This window comes from Apus apus, chromosome 4 (genome assembly GCF_020740795.1).
Source record: "Apus apus isolate bApuApu2 chromosome 4, bApuApu2.pri.cur, whole genome shotgun sequence".
In the NCBI taxonomy this organism is placed as follows: Eukaryota; Metazoa; Chordata; class Aves; order Apodiformes; family Apodidae; genus Apus; species Apus apus.
In genome coordinates this window covers 40,561,785-40,589,559 of record NC_067285.1, presented here as the reverse complement: position 1 = coordinate 40,589,559, position 27,775 = coordinate 40,561,785, and the positions used below count along the sequence as shown (strand labels likewise).

At 44.8% G+C, this 27,775-nt stretch overlaps 1 protein-coding gene and 2 long non-coding RNA genes across 5 annotated transcripts in view; 1 reads left to right on the top strand and 2 right to left on the bottom strand.

Moving 5' to 3' along the window:
• ANKRD17 (ankyrin repeat domain 17) overlaps positions 1–8,407 on the bottom strand; it is a 90,213-nt gene extending 81,806 nt beyond the window's left edge. For 2 of the 3 annotated variants that reach the window (XM_051620149.1, XM_051620150.1), the window contains exon 1: positions 7,869–8,407. In XM_051620149.1, coding sequence (XP_051476109.1) covers positions 7,869–8,201 — 333 coding nt within the window. In that variant the 5' untranslated portion in view covers positions 8,202–8,407. The remainder of the gene's footprint in view (positions 1–7,868) is intronic. The other variant, XM_051620152.1, reaches the window with a different exon arrangement.
• Positions 5,081–7,336, bottom strand: LOC127384989 (uncharacterized). The gene is made up of 2 exons (XR_007889553.1): positions 5,994–7,336; positions 5,081–5,849 (listed from the first exon to the last, which is right to left on the bottom strand). It is a non-coding gene; the product is annotated as an uncharacterized LOC127384989 (long non-coding RNA).
• Positions 8,408–8,554: 147 nt separating the features above from the next.
• Positions 8,555–27,665, top strand: LOC127384852 (uncharacterized). The gene is made up of 3 exons (XR_007889515.1): positions 8,555–8,729; positions 15,084–15,238; positions 27,441–27,665. It is a non-coding gene; the product is annotated as an uncharacterized LOC127384852 (long non-coding RNA).
• The last annotated feature ends 110 nt before the right edge of the window (positions 27,666–27,775 follow it).

Here is a 27,775-nt window from a genome sequence, read left to right as displayed (position 1 = left end):
TGTCATCTACCTTGACTTCAGCAAGGCTTTTGACACTGTCTCCCGTAACAACCTCATTAGGAAGTGTAGGCAAGCTGAGCAGACAGTGAGGTGGATTGAGAGCTGGGGTGTGACAGAGCTCAGAGGGTTGTCACTAATGAAGCAGTGGTGCACCGGGGGTCGATACTCGGTCAGGTCTTGTTCGATATGTTCATCAATGACCGGATGAGGGGACAGAGTGTATCCTCAGAAAGTTCACTGATGATACCAAACTGGGAGGGGTGGTGACACTCCAGAGGGCTGTGCTGCCATCCAGTGTGACCTGGACGGGCTGGAGAGCCGGGCAGAGAACCACTTAATGAGGTTCAACAAGGGCAAATGTAGGGTCCTGCATCTGGGGAGGAAGAACACCATGCACCAATATGGGTTAGGGGTGGCTCTGCTGGAAAGCAGTTCTGAGGAGAAGGATCTGGGAGTCCTGGTAGATAGTAAAATACCCATAAGCCTGCAGTGTGCCCTTGCCACCAAGGCGGTCAGTGAAATCCAGGGGTGCATAAGGAAGAGTGTGGTCAGCAGGTCAAGAGAGGTCATCCTGCCCCTCTGCTCTGCCCTGGGGAGGCCACATCTGGAGAACTGAGTCCAGTTCTGGGCTGCCCAGTTCAAGAGAGAGAGAAATGCTGGAGAGAGTCCAGCACGGGGCAACAAAGTTGTCTGGGGGATTGGAGCATCTCCCTGATGAGGAAGGGCTGAGAGAGCTGGGACTCTTTAGAAAATGGAGAAGAGAAGGCTGAGGGGAGACCTTATTAATGCCTGTAAGTGTCTAAAGGGTGGGGGCAAGGAGGATGGAGCCAGACTCTGCTCAGTAGTTCCCAGTGTCAGGACAAGGGGCAACAGGCACAAACTGGAACATGGGAAGTGCCATTTAAATATGTGGAAAAACTTCTTTACTGTGAGAGTGGCAAAGCTCTGAAACAGTCTGCCCAGGGAGGTTGTAGAGACCCCTTCTCTGCAGCCATTCAAAGCCTGCCTGGATGCAGTCCTGTGGAATGTGCTCTGTGCCATCCTGCTTTAGCAGGGGAGTTGGACTAGATGATCTCTAGAGGTCCTTTCCAACTCTGCCAATTCTGTGATTCCATGATAACTCCCTTAGGTGAGGGGATGCTGGTTATGATCCAAAGGGTGATGCCAGTAGCTACTGCAAGGTGCTTAGCAGGGAATAGCAAAGCCAGCCAAATCATTCTGCCAGTTTTCCAGACTGATCTTGCTGGAACCTAGTCTAGGGAACAGTAAGAAAGGGACAGTAAACATTTTTTGGCTAATGCTTCCCAGGGTCAGCTACAGCAGATTTCACTACTGGGAAACCTGATTAAGGGTTTCACTTACCAACAGCCCTGTCAGCCTTGTTATCTCAGGGGATTTTGGGAAACATCCCATATGCACTTCCAGGCCATCTCTAATTCTACTCACATTCTGAGACAACGGATGTTAACACTTGACAGCTACATGACATCACACCTACCATATCCCTCACACGAGGTAAACCAAAAATCTCACCCGTAGCACCAACCCAGTTAAAACCCTTTCTTTAAGAGCAGACTTTGTGTTGGGACTACTTACAGGTGAGAACTGGAGTTTCTCATAAGGTTCTTCACAGAGATGGAAAATAAGTCCTTGTTCCTAAGGGATTTCTCTATTATTTCTTCTTTTGAAGGGAAGAAACAAAATGGTACAGGCAAAAAACTGCCAAAGTAGACAGAAAGAAAAGAACTACAGCATAAACAAGGCAGCAGAATAAGAGACTGAGCTGTACATGGGGACGTCACACACTAGCAAGGACAGAGTCCAATTAATTGCATGTTCAGTCATATTTGAGGACACTGGGAAATGAAAGCAAAGGTAGTCCAGAGAATGTGTCACACAGCGGTCAAGCAAGACACACTGGCTCTTTAGCAGCCCTGCAGAGTCCAAACACCTTATTCCAGGATTCTAACTGAGACAATAGGGATTGAAAAAAAAAAAAAAAAAATAAATTGTGTGTGCTAAATCTAACAGCTTACTTTAACACTTAAGCTGTTAAAGCCTTTTAAAATATAAGTATTACAACCTGTGTGGCTGTGACACTCGAAATCACACCAGTAAACACAAGTTTTCAGATTAACACCTTAAATCTGAAGCTAAAGAAGTCAGAGTGGCTTATTCTGCATGAAGACATTTTAGAGGACTGGTGGTAGTTTTATTTACTTCATCTTACTAGCTCAGTTCAATCACTAACTGAACTGCAGCTGAAAAAAACAAAAACCAACTTTTATTTACAGCAGCTATAAGGCCCAAGTAAAAACAAGAATGCCTGAAAAACAGACCAAACATCTCAAAACATCCTTGGCACACGGCAGCACTTTCAGGCATTATTGAGGATTATCTCTAGGAAAGCCAAATTGCACATCATATAAGAATCCTGTAACAAACTATACCAGTCAGGAAAAAAAAAAAAAATGAAAGAAAGAACAAAAAGAAACACATAGAAACCCAAGACTCATCTACATCTAATAATCACTGGACTCTTTGCTCAAGGAGAAAACTGAATTTACCAACTCTTAAAATGGATACGATATTAGGAAAAGCAATTATAAACTTCACTGCCAGCAGCAAACATCCTCTAAGATCAAAGACCTAAAATAAGCTTGTAAACAGTTTTTACTACACAATTAACCTTTCCATGTTTAATAAGAGAAGTACTAATGCACTCTGCCCATCAGATTTTTTAAGTAACAATTTGCAACTTAGACTTGCTAATTTTTTGCACTAATTCACTATTTATTGAAGGAGTATGTTTAACCAAACCAATACTCACAAGGACACTTTCAAGAAGCCTACACATTCATGGTTTTTATCTGATCCTGTTCAGAGGAACCACTAAACCATGTTCTCACCAAAAAGAAAAAAACAACCAAAACACAACAAAACAAAAAAACTGAGAGCAAGCAATGAAGTTCTCAAACAGTAAGTATGTTCCCAGGCTTCACATTATATGTCATCTCTCATCCATCTAAACTGCCCCTCTTCCTTTTTGACTCATGTCCTGAAAATAATTATTTTAAGAAGTTTGGAAGACAGAGCTTTGATGTGACTGCAGGCACAATTCAGTTGGGCCATTTTCTTCATATTTGTTTCACATATTTTCATATAGAATCATAGAATGGTGAAGGTTGGAAGGGACCTTCAAGATCATCAGGTTCCAACCTCCCTGCCATGAGCAGGGACACCTCCCACCAGACCAGGCTGCACAAGCCTCATCCAACCTGGGCTCCAACACCTCCAGGAAGGGATGGGGCAGCCACAAGCTCCCTGGGCAACCTGTTCCAGTGCCTTCCTGCCCTCATGGTGAAGAATTTCTTCCTGATGTCTAACCTAAATCTCCCCTCTTTCAGCTTAAATCCATTACCCCTTGTCCTATCACTGCCCCCTCTGGTGAAATGTCCCTCCCCAGCTTTCCTGGAGCCCCTTCAGGCACTGGAAGGTGCTCTAAGGGCTCCCTGGAGCCTTCTCTTCTCCAGAATAGTTGGGGCTGAGTAGTCCCAACTCTCTCAGCCTGTCTCCAGAGCAGAAGTGCTCCAGCACTTTGACCATCTTTGTGGTCCTTCTCTGGACCCTCTCCAACAGCTCCATGTCTTTCCTGTGTTGTGGGCTCCAGGGCTGGACACAGCACTCCAGGTGGGGTCTGACCAGAGCAGAGGGGCAGAATCCCCTCCCTGGCCCTGCTGGCCACACTTCTTTTGATGCAGCCCAGGACACAAATGCCCTTCTGGCCTCCAGTGCTCACTGGTGGCTCATGTCCAGCTTCTCATCTACTACCACCTCCAAGTCCTTCTCCTCAGGGCTGCTCTCCAACCATTCTCCCCCTGGCCTGTATTTGTGCCTGGGGTTGGTTCAACCCAGGTGCAGGACCCTGCACTTGGCCTTGTTGAACTTTATCAGGGTGGCAATGGCCCATCTCTCCAGCCTGTCAAGATCCCTTTGGATGGCAGCCCCTTCTTTCGAGGTTGTCCACCACACCACACAGCTTGGTGTTGTCAGCAACTTGCTGAGGAGACACTCCATCCCACTGTCCATGTCTCCAACAAAGGTGTTGAACAGTACTGGTCCCAATACTGACCCCTGAGGGACACCACTCCTCACCTGCCTCCATTTGGACATTGAGCCATTGACCACGACTCTCTGGGTGGGGCCATCCAGCCAATCTCTTACCCATCTGTCAAATCCATGCCTTGTCAGTTTGGAGGCCAGGATGTCATGTGGGACAGTGTCAAATGCCTTGCACAAATCCAGGTAGATGACATCAGCTGCTCAACAATATGCCACACTAAACGGGCAGTGGAGGGTACCCTGTACAAAGCCCCACTAAAAAGCAGCTTCCAAGTAGGGATTCAGTCAACAGACTGGCCCAATGATACAATCCTCTTCATTCCTCACACAGTTCTGATCAAGGACAGAGATCCACCTTCATCTCACCCTTAAGCATCTAACATGCCAACTAAGTTCTCCATACATGCCCCTACACCCATCCACTTTTTCCCCAGCTACACCTGTGAGCTACCACCTGATGGAAGTGGCACTGCAGTCCTATTTAATAATACAGCTCCTCAAACAGCTTATGAGACTGACTCCATGAAAGCCTAACAATTGTGCTTGTTGTATGTGGTCATTCATAAACTAAGGCCAGAATTCTGCCAGGAAGTGTGCAGGCTGACCTCCTCTGGCATGTAACTTCTACTCTCATTTTTCTCTTACCTTGAGATTCCTTTTCCTGTGTACTTGTTTGGGTTTGTTGGGGTTTTTTAATGAACTGGTGGTTTAACGAACTGGAAGCCAGTTTGCCATTTACAGACAATACTAGCCTGAGTTACCTAGAATATCGGGGTTTTTGGCAAGCAGCAATTTGCTGCAACTTGAACAAGCAACCTTGAAAGTTGCCATGAACATATTAGTAGGAGCACAATTGTTGGTCAGAAATTTCAGTTTAACTTCTCCCAAAGCTCTACCCAGTGCCTCAGATTCCACACCGAGATCTAACAGGGTTTAGAAAAAGACTGAGCTGAAAACATCTGACGACAACGTTTTATTCCATCAGCTCAGCAACAACTGAGCCAAACAATGTCTTTCCACTCACAGGGGTTTTGTGATTTAGCATCCGCCAGGTCCCCAGTTATAACTCCTTTGACTTGTTGCTACTGTACTCCTGATTTTTAGCAGTCTCATTAGTAGTCAAATCTAGGAGTACTTTGCTTCAGAGATTAGAGAAGTCTTAATGTATTAAGCATGAGAAGGGCAAAAAATAGCCTAAGACAAACTGTCTTAAGTTCATGGAGATAATGTACTGAATGGTTGAGAGGGAACACCACCTTATGCAGTGTTGCCACAACAGTTTCCATTTACAGCAAAACCAGAAACTTTGATTTCTTTCTGGTTTACATTTTATATGCCTTCCAGACTGCCAGTGGTCAGAAGACCACAATCCAAGTGCTGAAAGCCACACAAGCTATGCACATCTCAAGACAGAATGAACTAAAAAAATTTTAAACCCCAAACAAAAATCACATGGTAGAAACACAAACTTTTTTCCTTTTTTTTCCCCCCCTTTTTTTTTTTAAGCTTTTAAAAACCAAAATAAACATCAGGTTGCTTTCAGACAAGGAAAACTCCCTTTCACTGACAACTCTCAAAACACATGTCCTCTCCAGGAGCTGCTGGGAACCACTTTGAAGTTAGATCCTCTGCTCCATTAATCTGGCCATCCTCATGTTCACATTCCTCAAAAATGTGATTTCAGCTGTGCACGTTCTACTAAGCTGCATCATTTCATCCTGAAGACACTGGGAGAAAGACCAGAACAGTTTTTTTGCAAGCAACCTGGACGACCAAGAGAAAGAGTTGTTATGGATGAGGCTGATACATGACAAAATGTATGCTACCCTGAACTTAATAAACTCAATTTTATTATCTTGTTTATCACTTACCTCTGATTAATATTTAATCCCAGACCACCCAGACTGGGAAAGCCTTCACTTAGTGTGAATAAGATGAAAACATCAGGGAAGCTTCCAGATGCCAAAACTGCCTTGCCAGCTATGGGTATCTACAAATGTCACTCTGTCAAAATAAAGTGAAGTATTCTTTCTGCTGCCTGATGACAGCTGCATGATCACTTGCTTTCTTTCTCTCTCTGCAGGTCTCAGAGCATGCTAACTAGATGCCTACAGCCACACATGGCACAAAGGCTCACCTCACCTAGGACATTTATTCCTCAGTTGTCCCTGCCTTTCCTGCCAGGCCACACACACAGCACCACTTGAAAGCCACCAGTGCAAGGAGCCATTTGGAAGAATGGCTGTGGACCATGAAATAAACTGCCCCACCATTTTGCCAGTAAGTTAGATACTTTAGATGAATCCTCCTGAAGGTTGCTGTCACATCCAATCCATCTCAGTGCTTAACTATCCACACATACATCTGCTAAGTCAATAAAGGGCCTTCATTCCTTTGCCACACACCACCACAGCAGGACTTCACGGACTCTGCTCAGGGGAGTTCCTTCAATACCTGCAGGAGTGCCAGGTAGCAGAGTTCAGCACTTAACCATGGCTGCCCAGCTTACAAGTTTTACACCTCAAAAACTTCTACCTACCCGATGACCCTAACTTTCCTAAAAACAAGCACTTCAGAAACAAAATGCCAGCCGTAATTGTTAATTGAGGCATACTCATTGTGTGCAATTTATCTCACACGAGTTTGATAAAATGCTTCTTGTATCAGCTTCAGCAAAAATAAAATGCAGAGTGCTTCTTAACCATGGAAAATCCTATCACCATCTCAGTGCAGCCTTTCCTTAAACCTATCAGGCTCTTCCTTCCCTGTCTTCCTGCTCATTTTCATTTCTGACACAGAAGTAGATAAACCACTTAGAAGCCAAACCACTTAGAAATTAAGTTCAAAGAAGAGCATACAAGCTTGGAGTGGACTTTTTTGAGGACGCTGAAACGAGCATGCAGCTCAGAAGGCTATGGAATTAAAACCACTGAGCAAAGCAGCTCCCTGTGACTATGTATGCAAATAAGGATGGGGCTCCAAGTCTTGCTTGGCCTTTTCCAGCGATCCCTACCTGAAAACACACCTCACATCAAAGGAGAGCAAGTTAATCACGCTTCCTGCTGCTTGCTGCAGCGTTACACTGAACCGGTGGCTCAGAGAACGTGTTGGACCAGAGCGAAGTGCCTGGGGCCCTGCAGCAGGCTCCACTCCAGCCCAGGTTCACCTGCCTTTCCTCCAGCCCATCTGTTCCCATGGCTAGGAGAGCAAGCAGCTCTCCAGCTCACCTCGAGCGTGCTTCTGCCTCGAAAGGTTGGAGCCGATGACCCTTGCCGTCCCCGCCGACCTGGCATCCTACCATCCCAGCCAGGCCGCCCGCGGCTCGGGCCCAAGGGCACAGCCTCAGCCAGGAGCTCGGATCCGAATTGCACGTGTAGACACGACACGAGGCCGCCCAAGGCCACCTGCAAACGCCTCTCGGGCCTTTCCCTTCAGCAGCGCCCAACGCAAACCGCACACGCCCGCCACCGGCGGAGCCGCCCCGGGACCCTTCGAACCCATCCCGGGGCCAGCGGGGCCGCCCTGCACGCCCCGGCTCCTTCCCCCCCGGGGGCAGCCCCTGCTCCGGGGGGCTCCCCCGAGGCGCTGGGGGCCCACCCGGGCCAGTCCCCGGCCACGAGGCCGCCCCGGTGCTGCCCCCTTCCTGCCCGGGATGATGAAACCGGATCAGTAGGGCAACCCCCGTGGCCAACAGGGCCTCCCCGTCCCGTCCACCTTCCCCCCCTCCCCCCCCCTCCCCACGGTACCTCAGAGACCTCCTCCTCCTCCTCCTCGTCCTCCTCCTCCTCCTCCTCGTCCTCCTCCTCCTCCTCGCTGCCGTTGTTGCTGCTCTCGCTGCCGCCGCCGCCGCTCTCGCTGCTGCTGGCCGGCCGGCCCGCCCGCCCGCTCCGCTTCCCCTTCGCCGCCGCCTTCTTTTTCAGCAGCAGGTCGCACACCCGCACCAGGCCCCGCGGCCCCGCCGCTCCGCCGCGCAGCCCCTCCGGGGGGCCGGGCCCCGCCGTGCCGCTCCCGGCCTCGCCGCCCTCACCGCCTCCCTCCGCCGTCGCTGCAGCCGCCGCCGCGCCGACCGCCTTCTCCATGGCCGCCGATCCGCCCGCACCGGGTGAGGAGGAGGAGGAGGAAGGAGGAGGAGGAGGAAGCGCCCGGAGCCGCCGCCGCCGTCTCGGTCACCTCTAGCGCCGGCGCCGCGGCACTTCTCGCGATATTTGGCGCCGCTCCCGCCGCTGCCGGCGCCTTCACCGGGGCGCGCGCCGCTCCCGCCGCTCCCGCCGCCTCGCGCCCCCCCCGCCCCGCCCCGCCCCCGCCCCCCGCGCGCGCCCCCGCTCCCCGCGCGCGCGCGCCCCCGCCCCGGCCGCGGCAGCCGCGAACCCCCCCCCCACCCCCTCCTGCCGGGAACCGCCGTCACCGCGCGGCGCCGGAAGGAGCGGCCGTGACGTCATCCGCCGCCGTTTCGCTGCTCTCCTCAGATCACCTCCCGGCCGCGCTCGCCCCGCCCCGCCCCGCCCGGCCCGGCGGGCGGCGAGACCCCTCCCCGGCCCCGCCGAGCGGAAAGAGCCAAGGGAACCGGCGGAGACAGAAGGCGGAGCGAGCCGGTCAGGCCGAGCGCGGTAAGGAGAAGAAGGGGGGCCCCGTGTCACGCACCGTCCACGCCGTGCCCTGCCCGGGGAAACGCCGAGCGCCCCGGTGCGGCCCCGCCAAGCCCCGGTGCGGCCCCGCCAAGCCCCGGTGCGGCCCCGTGAAGCCCCGGTGCGGCCCCGCCAAGCCCTGGTGCGGCCCCGCCAAGCCCCGGTGCGGCCCCGCCAAGCCCCGGTGCGCGTCTTTTCGGTGACAGGTCCTCGCGGCCGCTGCCGTGCCAGCGCGCGCGCCCGGGGCACCGTGCATCCAGAGCCGACCTCCCCGGCCCCCCTCCTGAAAAGGAGGTTGGGGGAGCGTCACTAGAAAAAAAAAAAACCAAACACGAAAAGAAGCAGGGAACGTCAAGGTGGCTGCATCGCTTGGACCACGAGCTTTTCATGACATCCTTTAACTCTGGCCGCTGAGTCCCTTTTCCTCCGTCAGGCCCCCCCACCCCGGGCTTTCATCCCTAACAGCAACTTGGGACATTAATATTCAGCTGTGGGGTGTTTTATTTCTTTTTTTTTTTTTTTGGTCTGGAAAAACAGGCACCTGGTGCAGGTCAGGCAAGTCTTGTGGCAGTTAAATGCAGGCAGCCAGTGCCCATTCGTTCAAGAAATCAGCTATTTCGTTTGTTTTCTTTTGGATCCGATGGAAACAACAAGGAAAATGTTTTAACCACAAACACGTGATTGTAAAGATCAGTTGTGGCTCTAATGCCCTGGCGCAGCATGAATGTTCTGGAGTTGGTGTTTCAAGCCCACAGTGTCTGTTCTTGTAGTTTAAAGTTACCTGATTACTCTTAAGTGATGCCTTTTGTCATATTTGGATGATACTGGAAAGCACCTGTCATGTTGGCAGCACCTCTGAAAAGAAACATGACTGCTTTTAAAAAGAAGTCCCTAAAATCTAACTTGCATCATGAGAGCAAGTCTGCCTAGTGCCCCCCAAAATATTAATGTTCCTTACATCACACCACAACCTGCCTCTGTTACGGGCCTCTTTATGTTCTCAATAAAAGACTGCAATAGTGTAACAGCACCACTACTAAGTTTCAACACATGTTCAAAGTCATCTGGTTGTAACTGCAGTTCTCAACCTCTCATCTTCAGATATGAGGTCTAAACTGAACCATGCATTTATAAATACATACATAAAAATGTATAGTGTGATCCAGGAGGAATAAACTCAATGTTCCAGCCACTTCCTTACCACTTCCTGATATGAATACACAAAAATCTGAAAATGGTGCAAGATCCATGACAGCAGGTCTGTGAGATTAACACTTTTGCCCTCTTGTGTCAAATACATTGATTTCTACTGATTTATGATGAGATACAAGCCCAGATCAAGCATTTGTTATTTGTAATCACAGCAAGGAGAAAACAGGATTATGAGTGAATGTGGGTACCTTCAGCCTTCCCACCTGACATTCATGGTATGCTTGTGAAAAGGAAGTCACTTTTTCAGGTGATAAGCCTGGAAAAGCCCAGTCTTCATAGTTTGATCCCAGAGGGGACTGACCCCTTTTTTACAAAGGCTTGCAGTGAGAGGAAAAGGGGTAATGGATCAAAACTGGAAAAGGGGAGATTTAGATGAGATATTGAGAAGAAGAAATGTTTTCCTGTGAGGGTGGTGAGACCCTGGCCCAGGTTGCCCAGGGAAGCTGTGGCTGCCCCATCCCTGGCAGTGTTGAAGGGCAGGTTGGATGGGGCTTGGAGCAACCTGGGCTGGTGGGAGGTGTCCCTGCCCATGCAGGGGGGTTGGAGCTAGATGATCTTGAAGGTCCCTTCCATCCCAAACCATTCTATGATTCTGTGATCTAAACAATCTTTCCTTGGCTTTATGAGCAGCCCAGCAGCAAACAGGATCTGAAATTCACCTGCTGGTGTTCAGGAAGGGCAGTTGCACAGCTGGAATTTACCCTTTGAGCTGTCAGCAAGGAGTTGCCCTCCCTGTCTCTTCCTGGTGCAGCGTGAAGTCGGGAACTGGCAGCCAAGGGTCCGTCTGCTGCTGAGCTGATCTCACCTCGGTGGGGTTTGCAGCAATGCTGAGCTCAGGTGTGTTGCCAGTCTGTGTTTTAACACCAAGCTTCAACAGTTGCACATTACTTTAATTATCCATTTACTCTGTGAAGCTCAGAAAGGGTCTTTTGAGCCATCCAGTCCAGTTTCTTGCTAATGAAGACTGTGCTCCTCCAAAAGGCTGTGCAGCCATTCAGCAAGATTTGGACAGGCTGGAGAGCTGGGCAAAGAGGAACCTAATGAGGTTCCACTAGAGTAAGTGCAGAGTCCTGCACCTGGAAAGGAATAACATGCAGCAGTACAGAGTAGGAGCTGACCTGCTAGAAAGCAGCTCCATGGAGAAGGACCTTGGAGTCCTGGTGGACAACAAGTTACCCATGGGGCAGCAATGTGCCCTGGTGGCCAAGAAGGCCAGTGATATCTTGGGGTGCATTAAGAATAGTGTGTCCAGCAGGTCGAGGGAGGTTCTCCTCCCTCTCTGCTCTGCCCTGGTGAGACCACGCCTGGAGTATTGTGCCCTGTGCTCCCCAGTTCAAGAGGGACAGGAATTCACCAGAGAGAGTCCAACAGAGGCTACAAGGGTGATTAAGGGACTGGAACATGTGGCATATGAGGAAAGGCTGAGAGACCTGGGACTGCTTAGTCTAGAGAAGAGAAGGCTGAGAGGGGATCTTACTAATGTATATAAATATCTGAAGGAGGGTGTCAAGAAGAAGGGGCCCATCACATGTCCACCTAAACATGAGGAAAAACTTCTTTACTGTGAGGGCAGAGGAGCCCTGGGACAGGCTGCCCAGAGAGGTTGTGGAGTCTCCTTCTCTGGAGACTTTCAAGACCCTTCTGAATGCATTTCTGTGTGACCTGCCCTAGATCCTGGGGGGTACTGATCTGGCAGGGAGGCTGGACTCGATGATCTCCAGAGGTCCCTTCAACCCCTAACATTCTGTGATCCAGTGAAAGCCACCATGTTGTTCTCAAGTCCCATGTCAGATGGAGCAGTTACCAACACCTCCACGGTCGGCACAGGCAGCAGGGCCTATCAGAGACTGTTTGTTCAGTTTCTTTTATGATGGTGACCTCTGCTCTGATCAAAGAGTTGCTCCTCCTAGTCTTGCAGCATAGGGCAAGTAGTTTTCCTCCATTTTTATAACACAGTTTATACCTGCAACCACTGTTAGTAGTTTGAGCTTCTTGTGAGCGGTGGTCTTTAGAGAAGCTCATTGAGCTTCTGAGCATTGTTTCTGGCACAGGCCAACACTGCTAATGAGTGTCAGCCAGCAGTCTTGTGTTGTTTTGTATGAGAGAACACCTTGGGAAGGCATGAAACTTCCCCAGGTTACCTAACAGTGCCTTATATTTTAGAAACATTCTGGTAGATAACCACGATAATCATCAAGACAGACTTAAAATGAAAGGGTAAATTATCAAGGTAATTTTTTTTGTATCCTGGTTTCCATATAGGTGCGTGACCCAAAGCTGTGTTTCTGTTCATAGGACTCCCGGGTCACGGGTCATATGGCCATGGAAAGTCAGCATAGGCCCTGATCAGAGAAATAATACCTAAAAAATACATTTCCTTTTGCGAATCTGTCAGGTTGATTAACTTGGGACATTGGCTTTGTTGCTAGCACAAAGCTGCAGGAAATCTTGAGAAAAAAAATAGTCATTTGTTATCCTTTTGATCTGTGAATTCTACATCAGTATTTATTCAGTTCCCTTCCAGTTATTGGTCACTTCACTGAGCTCTCAATATGAATAGTGGGAAAACCCGGGGTTTGAATCCAGTGAATGCTTTCAGGAACTGTCTTATGTGTGCCAGATTCTTTAACAAGTTCTACAGGACAACTCACACTTCTAAAGCTATGCTGTGGAGTAAGTGTCTGTCGGGATCTGCTTTCAGTTTCATTTATAACAGCTGGAAACAGGAGCATCATCAAAGTCAGGAAGCAGGGATGTAGAGTTTCGTTTGCAAGTATAACTAATTCAAGAGCTGAAAATAGTTATTTAATTTTCCCTCCACCTGCCCCTCTGCCTTGATATTGCCTGTGCACCCTCTCCCTCCTGGTTCACAGTGTCAGCTAATTCAGCCTGCCTGTGCTCCGTGCCGTGCCATCCATCTGTCCTACACCCACACAGACTGGTCACACTCTTGTTTCTGAGGTGCTTTTTCACCCTAGGAGCTCCTGAATGACTATCAGAATTTCTGAAATTATAATTTGAGAGCTAGAGAGGAAAAAAAAAGGTGAAAGAAGGTGCTCATTCTCAATGTGCAAAGATTAAATAATCTAGTTTTTAGCTTCAATAATTTACTGTAAATGCACTGAAAGGGCACTTCTGAATTGCTGGAATAGTTTTCTTCTTGGGAATGGGTGAATGTATTTTTTTTCTTTGTATTTTTTTGGTGAAAACTTCTTACAGTTTTTAACCCAAACTCAGAGCTGCTACATCTGCCCCAGGTCTGCCTTTACCCATTGTCTCCCTCTAGCCAGTTTCAGTACCCATGTTTCTGTGTATACAGAGAGGGACTGCCTCTTAAAAAGGATGAATGCTGACAGCCCCCAGGTTTTTGTCTCTTCATTTCAAGACTGAGCACATCTATTTTTAGTGTGTCAGAGTAGGGGGAACATAGGAGGAACACAGAAATTACACATGTTCAGATGAGATGATTATCCAAATGAGCAATGAAATTAATATTAAAAAAAAAAATCATGCCGTTCTCACCAGTTATAGGATGAATTAATTTGATATCTTCATTAATTCATTGGATATCTTTGATGCATACAGTTTGCAGTCCTTGCAGCTCCTATAGTTGCTGCAATGCTTTCATTAATATCCTTCTGGGAATTGTGAACCCCAAATGATTGCATTCCTTCAAGACACTTACCAGAAGAACCAGATTCACTGAACCTTCCTGATGCATGGCATTGTCTCAAAAATAATGGAAAACCCATATGAAATAGGGGACAAGATAGACTCAGACCATCATTCATTATTTTAAACAGAAATAATAAAATTGGAGTTGTTCAGCACTTATGCAGCTACTGCTGATCCAGTTAAAGGGAGGAAGAAGGAAAAGAGCATAAATGTCGCTGCATTCTGAGAAGTCAGCTACCTGGACCTGTGCAGAGCTTTTGACACTGTCCCACACGACATCCTGGTATTAAAACTGGAATGATACAGATTCGATAGATGGGCCACTCATTGGGTGAGGAACTGGCTGGATGGTCACACTCAATGGCTTGCTGTCCAGATGGAGACCTGTGATGAGTGGTGTTCCCCAAGGGTCGGTACTGGGACCAGTGCTGTTTAACATCTTTGTTAGCGACATGGACAGTGGCTTTGAGTGCACCCTCAGCAAGTTTGCTAATTACACCGACTTGTGTGTTCAGGTTGACACACTGGAGAGAAGGGATGCCATCCAGAGGGACCTGACAGGCTCGAGAAGTGGTCCCAGGCCAACAAGTTCAACAAGGGCAAGTGCAAGGCCTTGCACATGGGTGCAGGGGTTGATGTTGGACGAGAAGCTCAACATGAGTTGGCAATGTGCGCTGGCACCCAGAAACCAACCATGTTCTGGGCTGCATCAAAAGTGTGGCCAGCAGGGCCAGGGAGGGGATTCTGCTCCTCTGCTCTGCTCTGGTGGGACCCCACCTGGAGTGCTGTGTCCAGGTCTGGAGCCCCCAGCACAGGAAGGACATGGAGCTGTTGGAGAGAGTCCAGAGGAGGCCACAATGATGATCTAAAGGCTGGAGGAGCTCTGCTGTCAAGACAGGCTGAGGGAGTTGGGGCTGTTCAGCCTGGAGAAGAGAAGGCTCCAGGGAGACCTTAGGGCACCTTCCAGTGCCTGAAGGGGCTCCAGGAAAGCTCAGGAAGGGCTTTTGACAAGGGCTTGTACTGAGAGGACAAGGTACAGTGGATAAAAACTGGAAGAGGGGAGATTTAGATTAGACATCAGGAATGAATTTTTCACCATGAGGGTAGGAAGGCACTGGAACAGGTTGCCCAGAGAAGCTGTAGAAGCCACATCCCTGGAAGTGTTCAAGGGCAGGTTGGATGAGGCTTGGAGCTACCTGGTCTGGTGGGAGGTGTCCTTGGCCATGCAGGGGGGGGTGGATCTAGATGATGTTTGAAGGCCCCTTGCAACCCAAACCATTCTACAATTCTATGAAGTACTGTTTTCTGTTGCACATATTTTAAGATTTGTCTAATATCCTCAGTAACAGTAAATTATGCATGGAAAATAATTATTAAAACTTGCTTTTATGAAGTCATGGGATTTAATTTAAATTCCATTTCTTTGATACCTGTACTTCTCCATTACAGCAAGTTTCCTGTGACCATCTTGACTGGTGTGGCCTTGTGAGCAAAGAAATTAAAGACAATCCAGACCAATTCAGGATTTAGCAAGAGCTGGAAGAACTGGTTGGGGCTCCAGCAGCTGTGTTCATCAAGAGGCAGCACCTCTGTATGTGCAGGAGGTAAAGCACTGATATTGAGGCTTAGCATTCAAATACACCAGGGATGAAGTCCAGAAAGCAAAATGTGGTAAAGATTGATTTGCTGATGAAATATGCAAGTGCTCTGTTAAAAAAGCGCAGTTCTACAGGAAATGAGGGTGTTCCATCCAGTTGAGTCTTTGCCAACAAAGACTAACCTTCTCCTTGATCCTTCTCTCTAGTCCCAGTACTACCCAGCATACAACAGTATTTTGTACTTGAAATTCTTAAGGGGTGATAAGCTAATAATTAACCTGAAGGGTTAAGCTAGAAGGACATTTATTCCATAACATATTTAGTACTTTGGAAGTCTGTATCTTATTTAAGTGGCTTAGGCCACTTGGAGTCCTAAAACTTACTAGTACTAGGTGAGACATTTTTACATGCATAAATGATTTTTGAAAGTAGGTTTCAGGTTCCTAATTTGCCTCATGTGGTTTCAAAATGTTTACCCTTTGAAGTATAAAACTGAAAAATACCATGGCAGATGGAAGCAAATAGCATCTGGACGAGATTCTGAATTTCTTTCTGATTCTCTACAAGTGCTGTGGAAGATAAAAATAAAATAAACCCAAGACAAATCCTAAGATGAAGAGAAGCTTTTGTGTATTTTGTGTATAACGGGTTTGTAACCCAAAGTTGTGAATTAGACCTCTCAAGCCAAAACCACCTGTATTTCAATATCAAAGTTAATTTGTCAAGTGATGTTTTGTTGTTTAGGTATGGTTGTGGGTTTTTTTTGTATTACTGAAGTTTAAGGTAGCATCAACTATGGACTACACAAGAATCAGCTAGAAGGTTAAACATTCCTTATAGTTTGTTTTGCTTGAGTCCTACCAGTCTATAATGATAATTTCTATAGTAACCACTTTTTAAGTAAACAATTGATTAGTCCTGAAATTAGTCCTTGAAATTGCTTTCCTTTGTGCAGCTCAGGAAATCTTAGTGCAATCAGCCTTCTGTTGGCATGCAGAACAACAAGGTTCAAGCTGTTGCTTTTCTGTCTTCATAGAAAGAGTGCCTGGAAAATATTTATACTAGCAGGCTAGTTTATCTCTGGACAAGAAAGGGGGTGAGACTCTCCATGGAAAACTTGGTAAGATCTTGGTTTCAGTGAAGGAAATGTAAAAAATGCCTTTGATATCTCAAAAAGGTATGTGAAGTGAAAGAAAAAACTTTGCAGAGTTCAAATGATAACTAGAAAAATTGTCTAAAAGCCTTCAGTCCCCTAGGATTATCTAAATACCCCTGCATCATATGGAGTCTGGTTTGAAAACAAAACCTTCTCCACCTCGTTTACTGCTTGCTGTTCTACTTACTGGCTTGTATTATTTGCCGTTTTGTCTTGGCTTCAGTGCATTGCCTTTCAACGGTTATATGTTGCTGATTCATGACTCCTACTTTAGGGGGAGATCGAGATACAGGTGTTTTTTTAAAAAAGTGGAAAGATCAATCTTTCTGTTATTTCAGTTTGACACAGTAGATGGAGCTAGAAGCTGCCAATCCATCTTCATTTAAAACTAGTCGGAATCGAGGGCCATAAATGACAAATTCTTACTCTTCCCAACATCCTGGAAATTATACTTTAGTAAAGCATCTGAGTCTTGAACATAAATGTCCCAAATTTTTTTCTCCCATTCAACAGTAAATATAAAGTGATTTTTTGGGGGTCATTTATTTCCAGCAGGCTAACCAGGGATTTTTTTCCTGTGTGACATTTACAATGCCATTCACTTGAATGCAGCTGAATGCAAAGTTAGGTGCTGCCTTGAACAGCTTTGTGTTCCTGAATTAGTGTCCTTTTCAATAAGCATTTCATGTACATGGGAGCAAAAAACACTGATGGGGTGAATTTTCATTTTGCCACCTGTCATTCTCTGCTTTTCTCATCCATGAGCATGAATTAGTTATATTTGTAAACGAGGAAGTACCACAAGATAGTACTTGAAAAGGGAGCTGCAGTAAGTCAGAATACACATGAGCCTGTAAATATCTGGTGGGTGAGTGTTGAAATTACCTTTCAATATCTGGATCATTTCTTCTCATTCATGGATTTCGATGCTCAGGCTCAGCCTAAAACATCTCATTTTCCTCAGCACTGAGGTCCACGGCTTCTCTGTGCAAGGGAGTTTGATTAGCAGTAGGTGGCATACTGCTCCTGCCTGAGGGCTCTGCAGAGGCTTGCTGCAAGCTGGCCAGAACTATCTCCTACCAAATCCTGGTACCTCTTTATGTCAAGGCACATTGTAGCTTTCTCTGCCAGAGCTCTCTTTTTAGGAAAGAATTAGGCTTGAGATTCAGTTTTAGAATAATCTCGATATAACCTGAACCAGACCTGCTTTTTACTGTCCATCCTTGTGCCTTCTGCATTTATGCCAGAGCTTCTCCCCCAGCTCAACAACAGCCTTGTCACCCTGTATCACTGCTGCATCTGTGCCAGTCTTCACCTGCAGTTTTGAGTGGGTTGCTTGGCCTCAGCTGCAGGAGGCAATTAAACCCGTGTTAATTCTTTATTGTGTGACATGGACATTTCCTATCCTTCCGCTAACCAGACTAAAAATGTTTGTCTGGTTTGGTGTGAAATAAATTCCTTAGAGTATTGCAGAGAGTGTCTACAGTCCATATGGAAAGATCCAAGGCACAGTATCTGCTGGCACTTTTGTAAATGAATCCCCTACTTTCCAAATCCAAGGCCTCATAAAAAAGCCCTTTGCATGAAGACCATCATCCCACTTGTTATTGTGTGAAATCAAATGTAAAAAATGTGTAAAATGTGTAAAGTGAAATGGTTTTGCACCATTCATGCTAAGCAGTGTTTGCTGGAGCTTAACCTGACATATATTGCTGGCTTCAGTGGGTCTATACATTGTGCATGCAATTAAGCATACTTGTCATTCTTATCTTTGACGATTCATAGTATGAAGTTTTGCTTGCACAGACTCCATGGCACGAGGAAGATTTTAATTTTGACCTCACATGAATGAATCTGTGATTTTATGTGTTACTTTACTCAAAAAAAGTTTGATTATTTCTTGATTATTTGACAGTTTCTCATCTTGTTTTCTTAGCTTTCCAGTTCTCTGGTCACAATTGGGGTAAATAGGCAGTGCACTTTTCAAAAGCACACAGTTTTATCTAACTTGGTTTCCAGTGAAGTCAGGCAAGTTTTACCACTGATTTTGACATGACCAGGATGAGGCCAGCGCTGAATATATTTCAAAATCCTGCACTGAGGACCTGATAACCTTATGGAGTTCTCAAATAGCTACTTAGGCAATACCAGTGCCCAATAGACAGGATTCTCTGGGTTGTCTCATTTCAGTCTGCCCTTACCCAACTTAAAGTGCAGTTATATACTAAAAGAAAGAAGGGAGAACTTGATTTTCCTTTCAGAAGTGGAAGTAGATAAGATTGCCTACTGAATAACCAGGAATAAAAATAACAAACTAGAAAGAAATTCCTCAGGAAGCCTTGTCTGAATTTCACTTTCTCCACACAGTATTTTTTTGTTCCAATGTTACATCATTCTGTATTGAATGTTATGACCAGCTTGATCATAAAGTTTTCTTTCTGTGGGTGGCAAGATTAAAATGACAGAAGCCCATGTCAGTTAGATCCCTATGATTGGCAGGATTAATTCAGCACTCAGACTCGCATTTGCAGCTCAGATGTTGTGGTGGGGGTGTGGGCTTACATGTCTGAGACTGTCTGTGGGACTAAGACAACCTAATCCTCACATTCCTAGAAGTCTGAAGAGAAAAATAATAAGCACTCTAAAAGGCTAAGTCTTGCACAAATGGCAAGTCTTGGTCTCTGAGAAGAGACATCAAGGTAGTAGCCAGACTTTGTCATTCCTACTCTGAGAAATGGGCATTTGCCATGGAATCACAGAATTGTCAGAGTTGGAAGGGACCTCTAGAGATCATTTAGTAGGACGGAGTTGGATACTGGTTCTAGGTCTTATCGTTTATTAATTTGTTTTGAATTTTTATGATATATAGGTCAGGGTTAGCAGATTAAAAGATTAATTTGTCATTTGAAAGGTTTAAACATTTTAAACATTCACTCTTTCTTGAGCTGCTTTGGTGGTAGATCACAAAACACCATCCCCAAGGGCAACAAATGCATTCAGAAAGGCTCCTGTTGGGAGTTTTGCTGTTGTCTTCAGCAGGAGCTAAGACGTGCAGCTAATATTTTTGCTCAAGCAACCATTATGACATAAAGGAGACCTGGTCTACCTATTTATTGCACAGTTTTCACATAAAATGTCAAGTAGTTGAATCCAAAATGGTTCACATCAGAGTTCTGACAAACTATCACGATAATCTGAAGTTATGTTTCCTATAGATCATACTGGCTTTAACAAACTTGCAGGGAGCCAGGCCCTGTGCTTGTAGGATTTGTAGCTTTTGGGGACCCAGTCAAATGAGCCAAGAACATCACTGTTCTGGGATGCCAAAGCATCCAGGCTCCCCAACAGGAAGCTGGGAATCCCAAAACTCTTACAGTGCTGACAGTGATAGGCTACAGTGCCTGATGTGCAGCAGGCCCTTGTGGGCTGTGAGGCTTGTGTTCCTGTCAGGCTCTCAACATTTTCAGGCTTCCTGTTCTCACACCAGGAGCTGAGTCCTGGGTCTTGGCTCAGCACTAGCCTCTCCACTCTGCCAGTAGGATCTGTGAGAAATTTGGTTCAACACAATTTGCACAGCTTCCAATTTCCCTTCCCAGGGAGCCAGGAATTTGGCAGTTTGAGGTAACCCTGGCACAAAAAACCCACCTTATTAAGACACAGGAAAGAGATGTAACATATAAATCAAGTAATATAACTTGCTATTTATGAACAGGGATGGGGCATCCCCCCTGTTATCCTACATGACACAGGGCAGGATTCATCTCCTTCTAAATCACACACCTACTTCTGCTTAGCTGACCTGTGTCCTTCCCTCCATGGCTATATTGACTAGATCTGCACTGACTTTAAAGCTTCAAGTCTCCTTGCAGTGACAGGAGCTCAGGTGCCTGTTTTGTAGACACCTGAAGCTTTGTAAGATCAATCCCAGTCTGTGTTTTCAGCACTCATAGTCATGGAGAAAAGTCAGAAACCTAAATTCACTTAGAAGTGCAGAAGCCAGATAAGGGCAATTCTAAATTCATTCTTATGATTTAACTTCATGAGTTATTTTTGAGAGTGACAAATTCTGAATATGCTTGAATGGTAGTATTGAACCACTGCTGGTATTAGAATAAAAGGCATTTGAACAGAAAGCAAATGTCAAGGACTGTCAGCATGGGGTTGGAGGGCAGTGTAGAGGAATGGCCTAGCGAGTATAACCACTGACTAATTGATCCAAAAGACAACACTAAGAGCTTCATGGGCAAAGAGTTTGTTAATGTTTCCTTTCATGACTTGAGAAGGATTCTCAGGCCAGCATTCAAATTAAAAAAAAAAAAACAAAAAAAACCACCACCACAGCAGTTCACACTTCACAAAGCCAAAGATCTACCACGTGTCTCTTTTTAATTCCTCTGAGTGACTGTCTAGACCAATCTTTTTACCACTTATTTTAAAGAACTGCATAAGCCATACAGATCTTTGCTAAACTTGATCACATTTTTGGTCTGAGCTGAACTTTTTCTGATTCTTGGAATATACTGAAGAGCCTGTCTTTTAAAAACAGGTCTTCCTGAAGGCTCTCAAATTAGGTATCAGACTTTGCAAGCAGTACTCTTAAAGAAAAAACTAACAAAAAAAGCAACATATCCTCAGTTTCACACTATGAAATACACTATGCTTCCGTAACCATGGGGAGTCCCAGGTTTCTCATACTACATGCTGCTTAAAGAGCTTTTAGCTGTTAAAAACAATAGATTTTTTTCAGGCAGATAAGTATACTTGTTCAGGTTTAACTAATTGAACTTTGCTTCTGAAGCAAAACCAAAAAATTTTGAAATATTCCATTGTGTGGTTTTGAATTTCATCTGTGGAGACAGAAAGCTTCACTTTTAATTTATGAATATATGTATATTATAGCAGAATAATATGCAGAAGTGGATTATCTTTTTATGTCAATGAGTAAATGACATTGCCAGCTTTCAATATGTCTTAACCTGCCTGCTTCAAAAGAGTGGCACAGGCTCAGTCCTAGCAGTAGCAGACCTGCTTGGTGGGCTTCAGGGCTGTGCACCGTCTTTCTTCCTGTTCATCCTTAGCTCTCTGCTCTCAGAGTTTCTGAGTTCCCTGCTGGGATGTCAGGAGGCAAGTCCTGGCTTTGGGGAAATTGAAAATCTGGGTTCTGACAGGAGTGCTGAAAGCAGCAATATTTTTTAATGCAATGGTGATAGAGCCTTATCGGTATATACAGGACTGAAAGGATTCTTCCCTACATGTTCATCTGTCTTTCTGGCATTATAAATGTTCCTTCAGTGCCAACAACCTACAAATGGCTCCCTAAACTTTTATTGTCCTGTTAAGGTGCCAGTTCAGGCCCTGACTCTTACCTAAAGAAATTCCAAAGGCAGTTGTATATATTTGAGTTGGAAAATGCCAGTCCTGCTCCTAGGCTTCATTTCAAACAATTGTCTTTCCAGTTTTAAAAATTGTGAGAGCTTCCCTTTCAGGAACTGCTTACTCAGAGATGGAGGAAAGAACAGGATCACCCTCTTTTTCTTCTTAATGCTTTAACATTTACAAGTTGTCTCAATCCGAATAAACTAATATCTTCCCAAGAAACAAGCCAACATAAAAATATCCAGAGGCCCTAACAGAATAAAACAGCACAAAATTAGAGAACAATGATAGCAACAACACAGAAGCTGTTTCTATGGAGATGGACATGAAGGGGAAAATATTTAGCAGCTCTGCACTTCTTAGGCCAGAATGGGAAAGCTGTAAGTTTATGATGAAACTAAAGAAAGAAAACAGGATATAGTGTCAGGAGGGCCAAGGGCAAAGGCTGTCAGTGATGCCATAACATCTGGGTGTGTCAGCTGCAGAATGGGGAAAAAATCTCACAAGTTTTCCAGAAGTCCTACAGCCCCACAGGACATAAAGCAATGTTTTCAACTCTTGAAGTGTTTCAGATGGGGAGCAAAAACAATAGTTCTCAGAATCATTAGTTCATTTTCAACATGCTTTTCTTCTGAATTTAGCAAAGACACCTGCTTGCTCTTACAAAAGAGTTTGTAGCCACGACTTTTCTAAACTCAAGGTCACAGATAAATGCCTTATAGGAATACAAAACAAAACCTCCAAACATTTCCTGCCATTCCTCAGAAGTTTTTGATATCTTTCACTCTAAACCTCAAGTACATCAAGCCTTGGAAAGAGATATTAACCATCTCTTGCCAACAAAAACTTTCAGCTTTGGCTCTCAACTGAACTGTGTTCAGTCTCTGTGTTCTATACAGTTCAAGACCATTGATCTACAGTTGACTGCAGTTGCACTTTTCCAGGCACAGGGCCACCAGCAATTTCTCTGAGCTTGAATGCCGTGTATTAGCTATCAGAACCAGAATAGCCACGATAGAGACAGGCTGGTGAAATGGATGAACTTCAGAGCCTCCTGGTGAGGACTTGCAGAGAACTTAGAGCAGATCTGTTAGGATGGTTAGAAATACACAAAGCAGCTCACAGCTAGAGCATAAGTAGCACAGAATCAACAACAATATCAAACATGAAAAATGTATCAAAATTGGTGGGAAATGAATCACAGAATTCAAGAGTTTAAACAAAATCAATCTTTTGTGTGCTACTGAAAAAACACACTCATGAAATGCATGTGGCTCCACATATATCAGCTCTGCCAATTGTTTTTAAATAGAACCTAAAAGAAAAGTTCAAGCAGCCCCTGAGACATGATACCAGTAGGATACAAAACAGAAAAAATAGCTGGATCATAAACCTCAGAAGAATACAGACTGCAGAGCTCAGGCAGCAGCATGGAAAGTGGAAACTGAATGCCAAAAACTTTCTAGGGCACAAGTGAACTTGCTAGATTCCAAAGGCCTCCCGAGAATTAGGTAAGAGGAAGAAAAAAGATCTGCCACCGACAGTTTTATCATGAAACAAACACCAATCACACCACTGCAACAGTTTGAATTCCAGATTGCATATCAAAGACATCTATTAAAAATACTGAAGAAAAAGGCTCTGACAAGGACTTTGGAAGCTGAGTAATGCTGCACCTAGGAGAATTCTTTCCTACCTCTGCTCTGAAATTAGACGTGCATTTCACTCATACCAAAACACCACTCTGATGTTTTTTTGAGGGACCTTACAACTAGAAATGGCTAAAATGATCAAGCCAGCACCTCATCTACTTTGCAGTTTGCCAACTTGTATTGACAGGAAAAAAAAACCTCACAGTGAGGTGGAAAAAAGAGACTAATCCTGAGAAGTCAGAGAGCTTGCCAGCTGACAGCCCTCACACAGCATTGCAGGCTGTATATTTGGAGAGGTTCAAGCAAGGGAAGGCATTCTAGAGGAGTCTCTATGAAATGCTACCAGCAGTAGGGTATTGCCTCACCAGGCCCAACAAAACCTTTCTTGTACTTGCTGCCAAAGGCTGATGCTGGCAAACGTTACCTGACAAGGAAAACAGCTGCATTGCCATGTTGTGGATTTAATGAGATAAATTGGTAGGGAGGGTAGGAAATCCTAGGGGTCAAACGTACATTTGAAAAGCAGTACAGGCAACATGACTCAATAACAGCATCTTGGCTGGTCACCCCAGATGAACAGCTTAGCATCAGAAGTGAGGATGTGCCCAGAAGATATCCTTGTCAGGGAATGCTGTTAGCTACACCTTAGCAGGTCTCTGCCTATTCTGCTACAGTGATCAAACGCTTTCTGTGTTTATGTTTGCTCATCAGATGGGCCTTCTTGCTCATACTGTATCTGTGAGTCCATCTCTGTTCAAATAAAGGGCATATATCTGTTTGAGATGTTTGACTTGGTTTGCATCGGAGCCAAACATCAGTGATAAGAATAGCAAACATAATGCAGCAGAGCAGGATAAGACTGATACCTGTCCATGTGTCCAGAACTACAGATATTTATTTAGAAATATACTGATGATCACAGTTATTTAAAAAATGAGCTATTGTCTAATGGAAAAAAGGAACAGCCAAACCCCATGTCTGTAGGCACACGCCTGGAACTTGGAGATGATGACACCTTTTTCAGCATTATCTTACCTCCACCTGCAGGCCGAGGAGAAGTATAATTCCTTTTGAGGGTGCAGTTCCATGTGCTTTGGCAAAAGGCTATTTTTCATTTTGAGGAATTAAAAAAAAAAAAAGGTTGGCTGCCCTCCTTCGTGTTATCATTTGATAAAGAAAAAGCCAAAGCAGAGCAAAGAACAAAACCACCTCCAGATCAGACTTGTGGTTACTGGTAGTGGTTGAAATCCTAGCACATGAACATCTGGAGGTTTGGTGTATGTCTCACAGTCCATTCACACAAACAAAACTTTTGGTCTTTAAAAGGAAGAAGAAACAGCAGTAAATAAAATTAAGGACCACAAAATTAGAGGGTTACTAAGGATCTTTGTTTTTGGAGAGATCACTTTGAAAAGGACTTACTTCCCCAAAAGTTCTCTGGCAGTTGTTCTGATGATATATCAAATATGTTATTCAAGTCTCATGCAATTTTAGAACATTCTATTCAACACATGGGTAATTTTCAGTAGGAATCCCAATGAAACAGGAATTGATTTCTCTTCCATTTCTGAATGCTTTCCACTCTCCTGCAATCTCCTTCAAGTGCAAACCTCCTGAACACAGAGATGAATGAGAGGTCTTTCCTGATAAAGGAGATTTTACAGAAAAATTCATGGCTCAGAAATTCCTTGAGAGCTATGGCTCTACCACAGCATCTCTTTGTCCTTCCTTATTATGTTGGATCCAGCCTAAGAAAACAGAGAGCACAAAAGGAAGCCTGGCTACCCCTGAAAGTCTTTCTCCAGTGGGAGTCTGAGTTTGCACAGCACAATATTTTAAAATCACCTGTCCTTTTTTCCCAGGTCAGTTACTCTTAGAATTACTGTCCTTTGGTCCCCACATCTGAAATAACACTAGTTACCATCTATAACTTTGGGCATAAATGTGTATGAAAACACACTCATCTTAAAATGCAAATGACATCTTCCTTTCATTAAGACCAGGACAACTTTGTTGGAAGTGTACTCAACACAGTATGGAAGAATTGAGTAAGAGGAAGCTCAGTATAATATTAAATATGGTTAAACAAACACCAACATTGGAGTTCAGATCTTTCTTTCAGCAGTTATATGAAATGTTGGCATGAAGTACAGGACAGACAACAGAAGATATCTAGAAATAAACATGGACCCTGTATTACCTACTTACATATTAACTCTAGGGGACCAGTAGTGTTCTTGCTAACACTGCACAATGCTGCAGGGGAAAATTCCAGATGGCTTTGAAGATGCAACATTGCATATTGAGAATTTTTTCTTGTGCTAAATTTCAGTGTAACAGAAAATACTTTCGTCTCCCAGTCCTTAGCTGTCACTTTCTGAGGACTGCTTTGATGCAGCCTGAGAACATTCCAAGGGCTATTCCAGGGCATGATGTGCCACTACCACATTTTTTTCACCACTTTCACTCTGGGCAATGTTCCCAAGCTGATGTCTGTAGGAATGAGATTCCATTTTTACAGTGGCTTTCATTGGGTCAGAAGGTACTTGTCAGATTGCTGAGTTAGCTCTTTGCATTCCTTGTATCTGAAATCTTGGAAAAAGTATTGGTAAGTCCCTGTATCCACCATTCCACCTCCATCATTTATCTCAATGCAAAGTGAAGTTTCCAAACTCAGAATGCTGATAGTCTACAGTTAATCAAAAAGATCCAAGCTTTAGTGGTGGGTTCTTCATTGGCAGAGGTATATGTCAGTAAAAACAATTCCAGGCTGAAGGGTTTAACTGGCTCTTGCCTGGGATTTTGTTAGGCTAAAGCAGCAAGGTCCAGATTGCTTATCATAATTCCCATTATCCACCTGTAAATAATACATAATAACATTCTAAATAATTTCCATGATCATAGACCACTCATTCACCTCTATTTTCTGGTGGTTTAGCTCTTGAAGGAAACTGCAGGAGACTGGAAAGCATTCAGGAAAACTCTTGCGTGGTGGGGGAAAGCCAAATTTACAGAAAAGCACCTCAGTTCTGTCCTAACATGACATCATTCTATTGGTAGAAAAATGTATTACTTAGAATAACATTCTAACCATCCAGGAGTTTTCCAGATGATCTTTAAAAATAGAGCCATGTTCCTTTAAATCAGTTAACAAGAAAGCTGGTTTTCACCTGCAAAGGTATTAGGAGCAGACTTGGGGAAATGCAAAACTTTGTTGCAAAGCAGCAGCTGGTACAAATTTCATTGTATCAAACTGTTCTCTAGACTCAGCTAAGTTTTCTGTTCTATTCATAGAGAACAGAACGGTTTTTCTGAAAGGCAAGATGCATTGCCTGAACATTTTTCTAAATGAAAATTGCCTACAAATATTTTATGCTTAAATCAAATGACATGTCTAAGACATGTTTAAAAACTCAAGTTCAGAAATAGTCTTTTTTCTTTCTCTTTTTTTTTTTTTTTTTTTTAATCTTCTCAAATGTCCAAACAAATGAATGTGTAATTATTCCTACTAGTCCCAGTAGAAATAATACAGAGATGTGGTAAAACTGCCCACTTGAGGAAAAAACCAGACTAGAAAAAAGAGCCTTAAGGACTAAGAAAAAAAGTAGAAGACCTCACTCTAGGCTATGCCAGGTACTTGCTACTGAAAGCAGGGAATTGTGAGGCAGAGCACAACCTCCAGCAACACACTAAGAATAGTTCTGGGAGTTGAAATGCAGCTACCAAAGAGACAAATGAATTAGAAGTAAGTTATAGTATTTCCCACTGTGGAAACTACATCACTTTGCACTCAGTAGGGAATCCAACCTTATGCTTGGTTTGTTTTGTTGTTTTTTTTTAAAGCCTCTCACGGAGTGTTCTGGAAAAATGATTCTATTTTATTCCATGTCCTGGGGCTTTGTGCAAACCTCACAATTCTGCCTGTGTCTGATCACTTAAGTTACTGACTAATCGAACATTTTGAAAGAGGAGAGCGGTGCTTAATTAAATTTCTCTATAATTCACCAGCAGTCTTGGTTAACAGGGCAGGTCCCAGGTGACTGGAGGCTTGCCAACATGGTGCCCATCCTCAAGAAGGCCTGGAAGGAGGATGTGGGGAGCTACAGGCCTGTCAGCCTGACCTTGGTGCCCAGAAAAGTTATGGAGCAGTTCATCTTACGTGCGCTCACATGGCAGTGCAGGACAGTCAGGGGATCAGGCCCAGCCAGCATGGGTTCAGGAGAGGTAAGTCCTGCTTGACCAACTTGATCTTGTTCTATGACTAGGTAACCAGGTAACATTGTCTACCTGGATTTTAGTAAGGCTTTTGACACCATCTCTGACAGCATTCTCCTAGAGAAGCTGGTGGCTCATGGCATA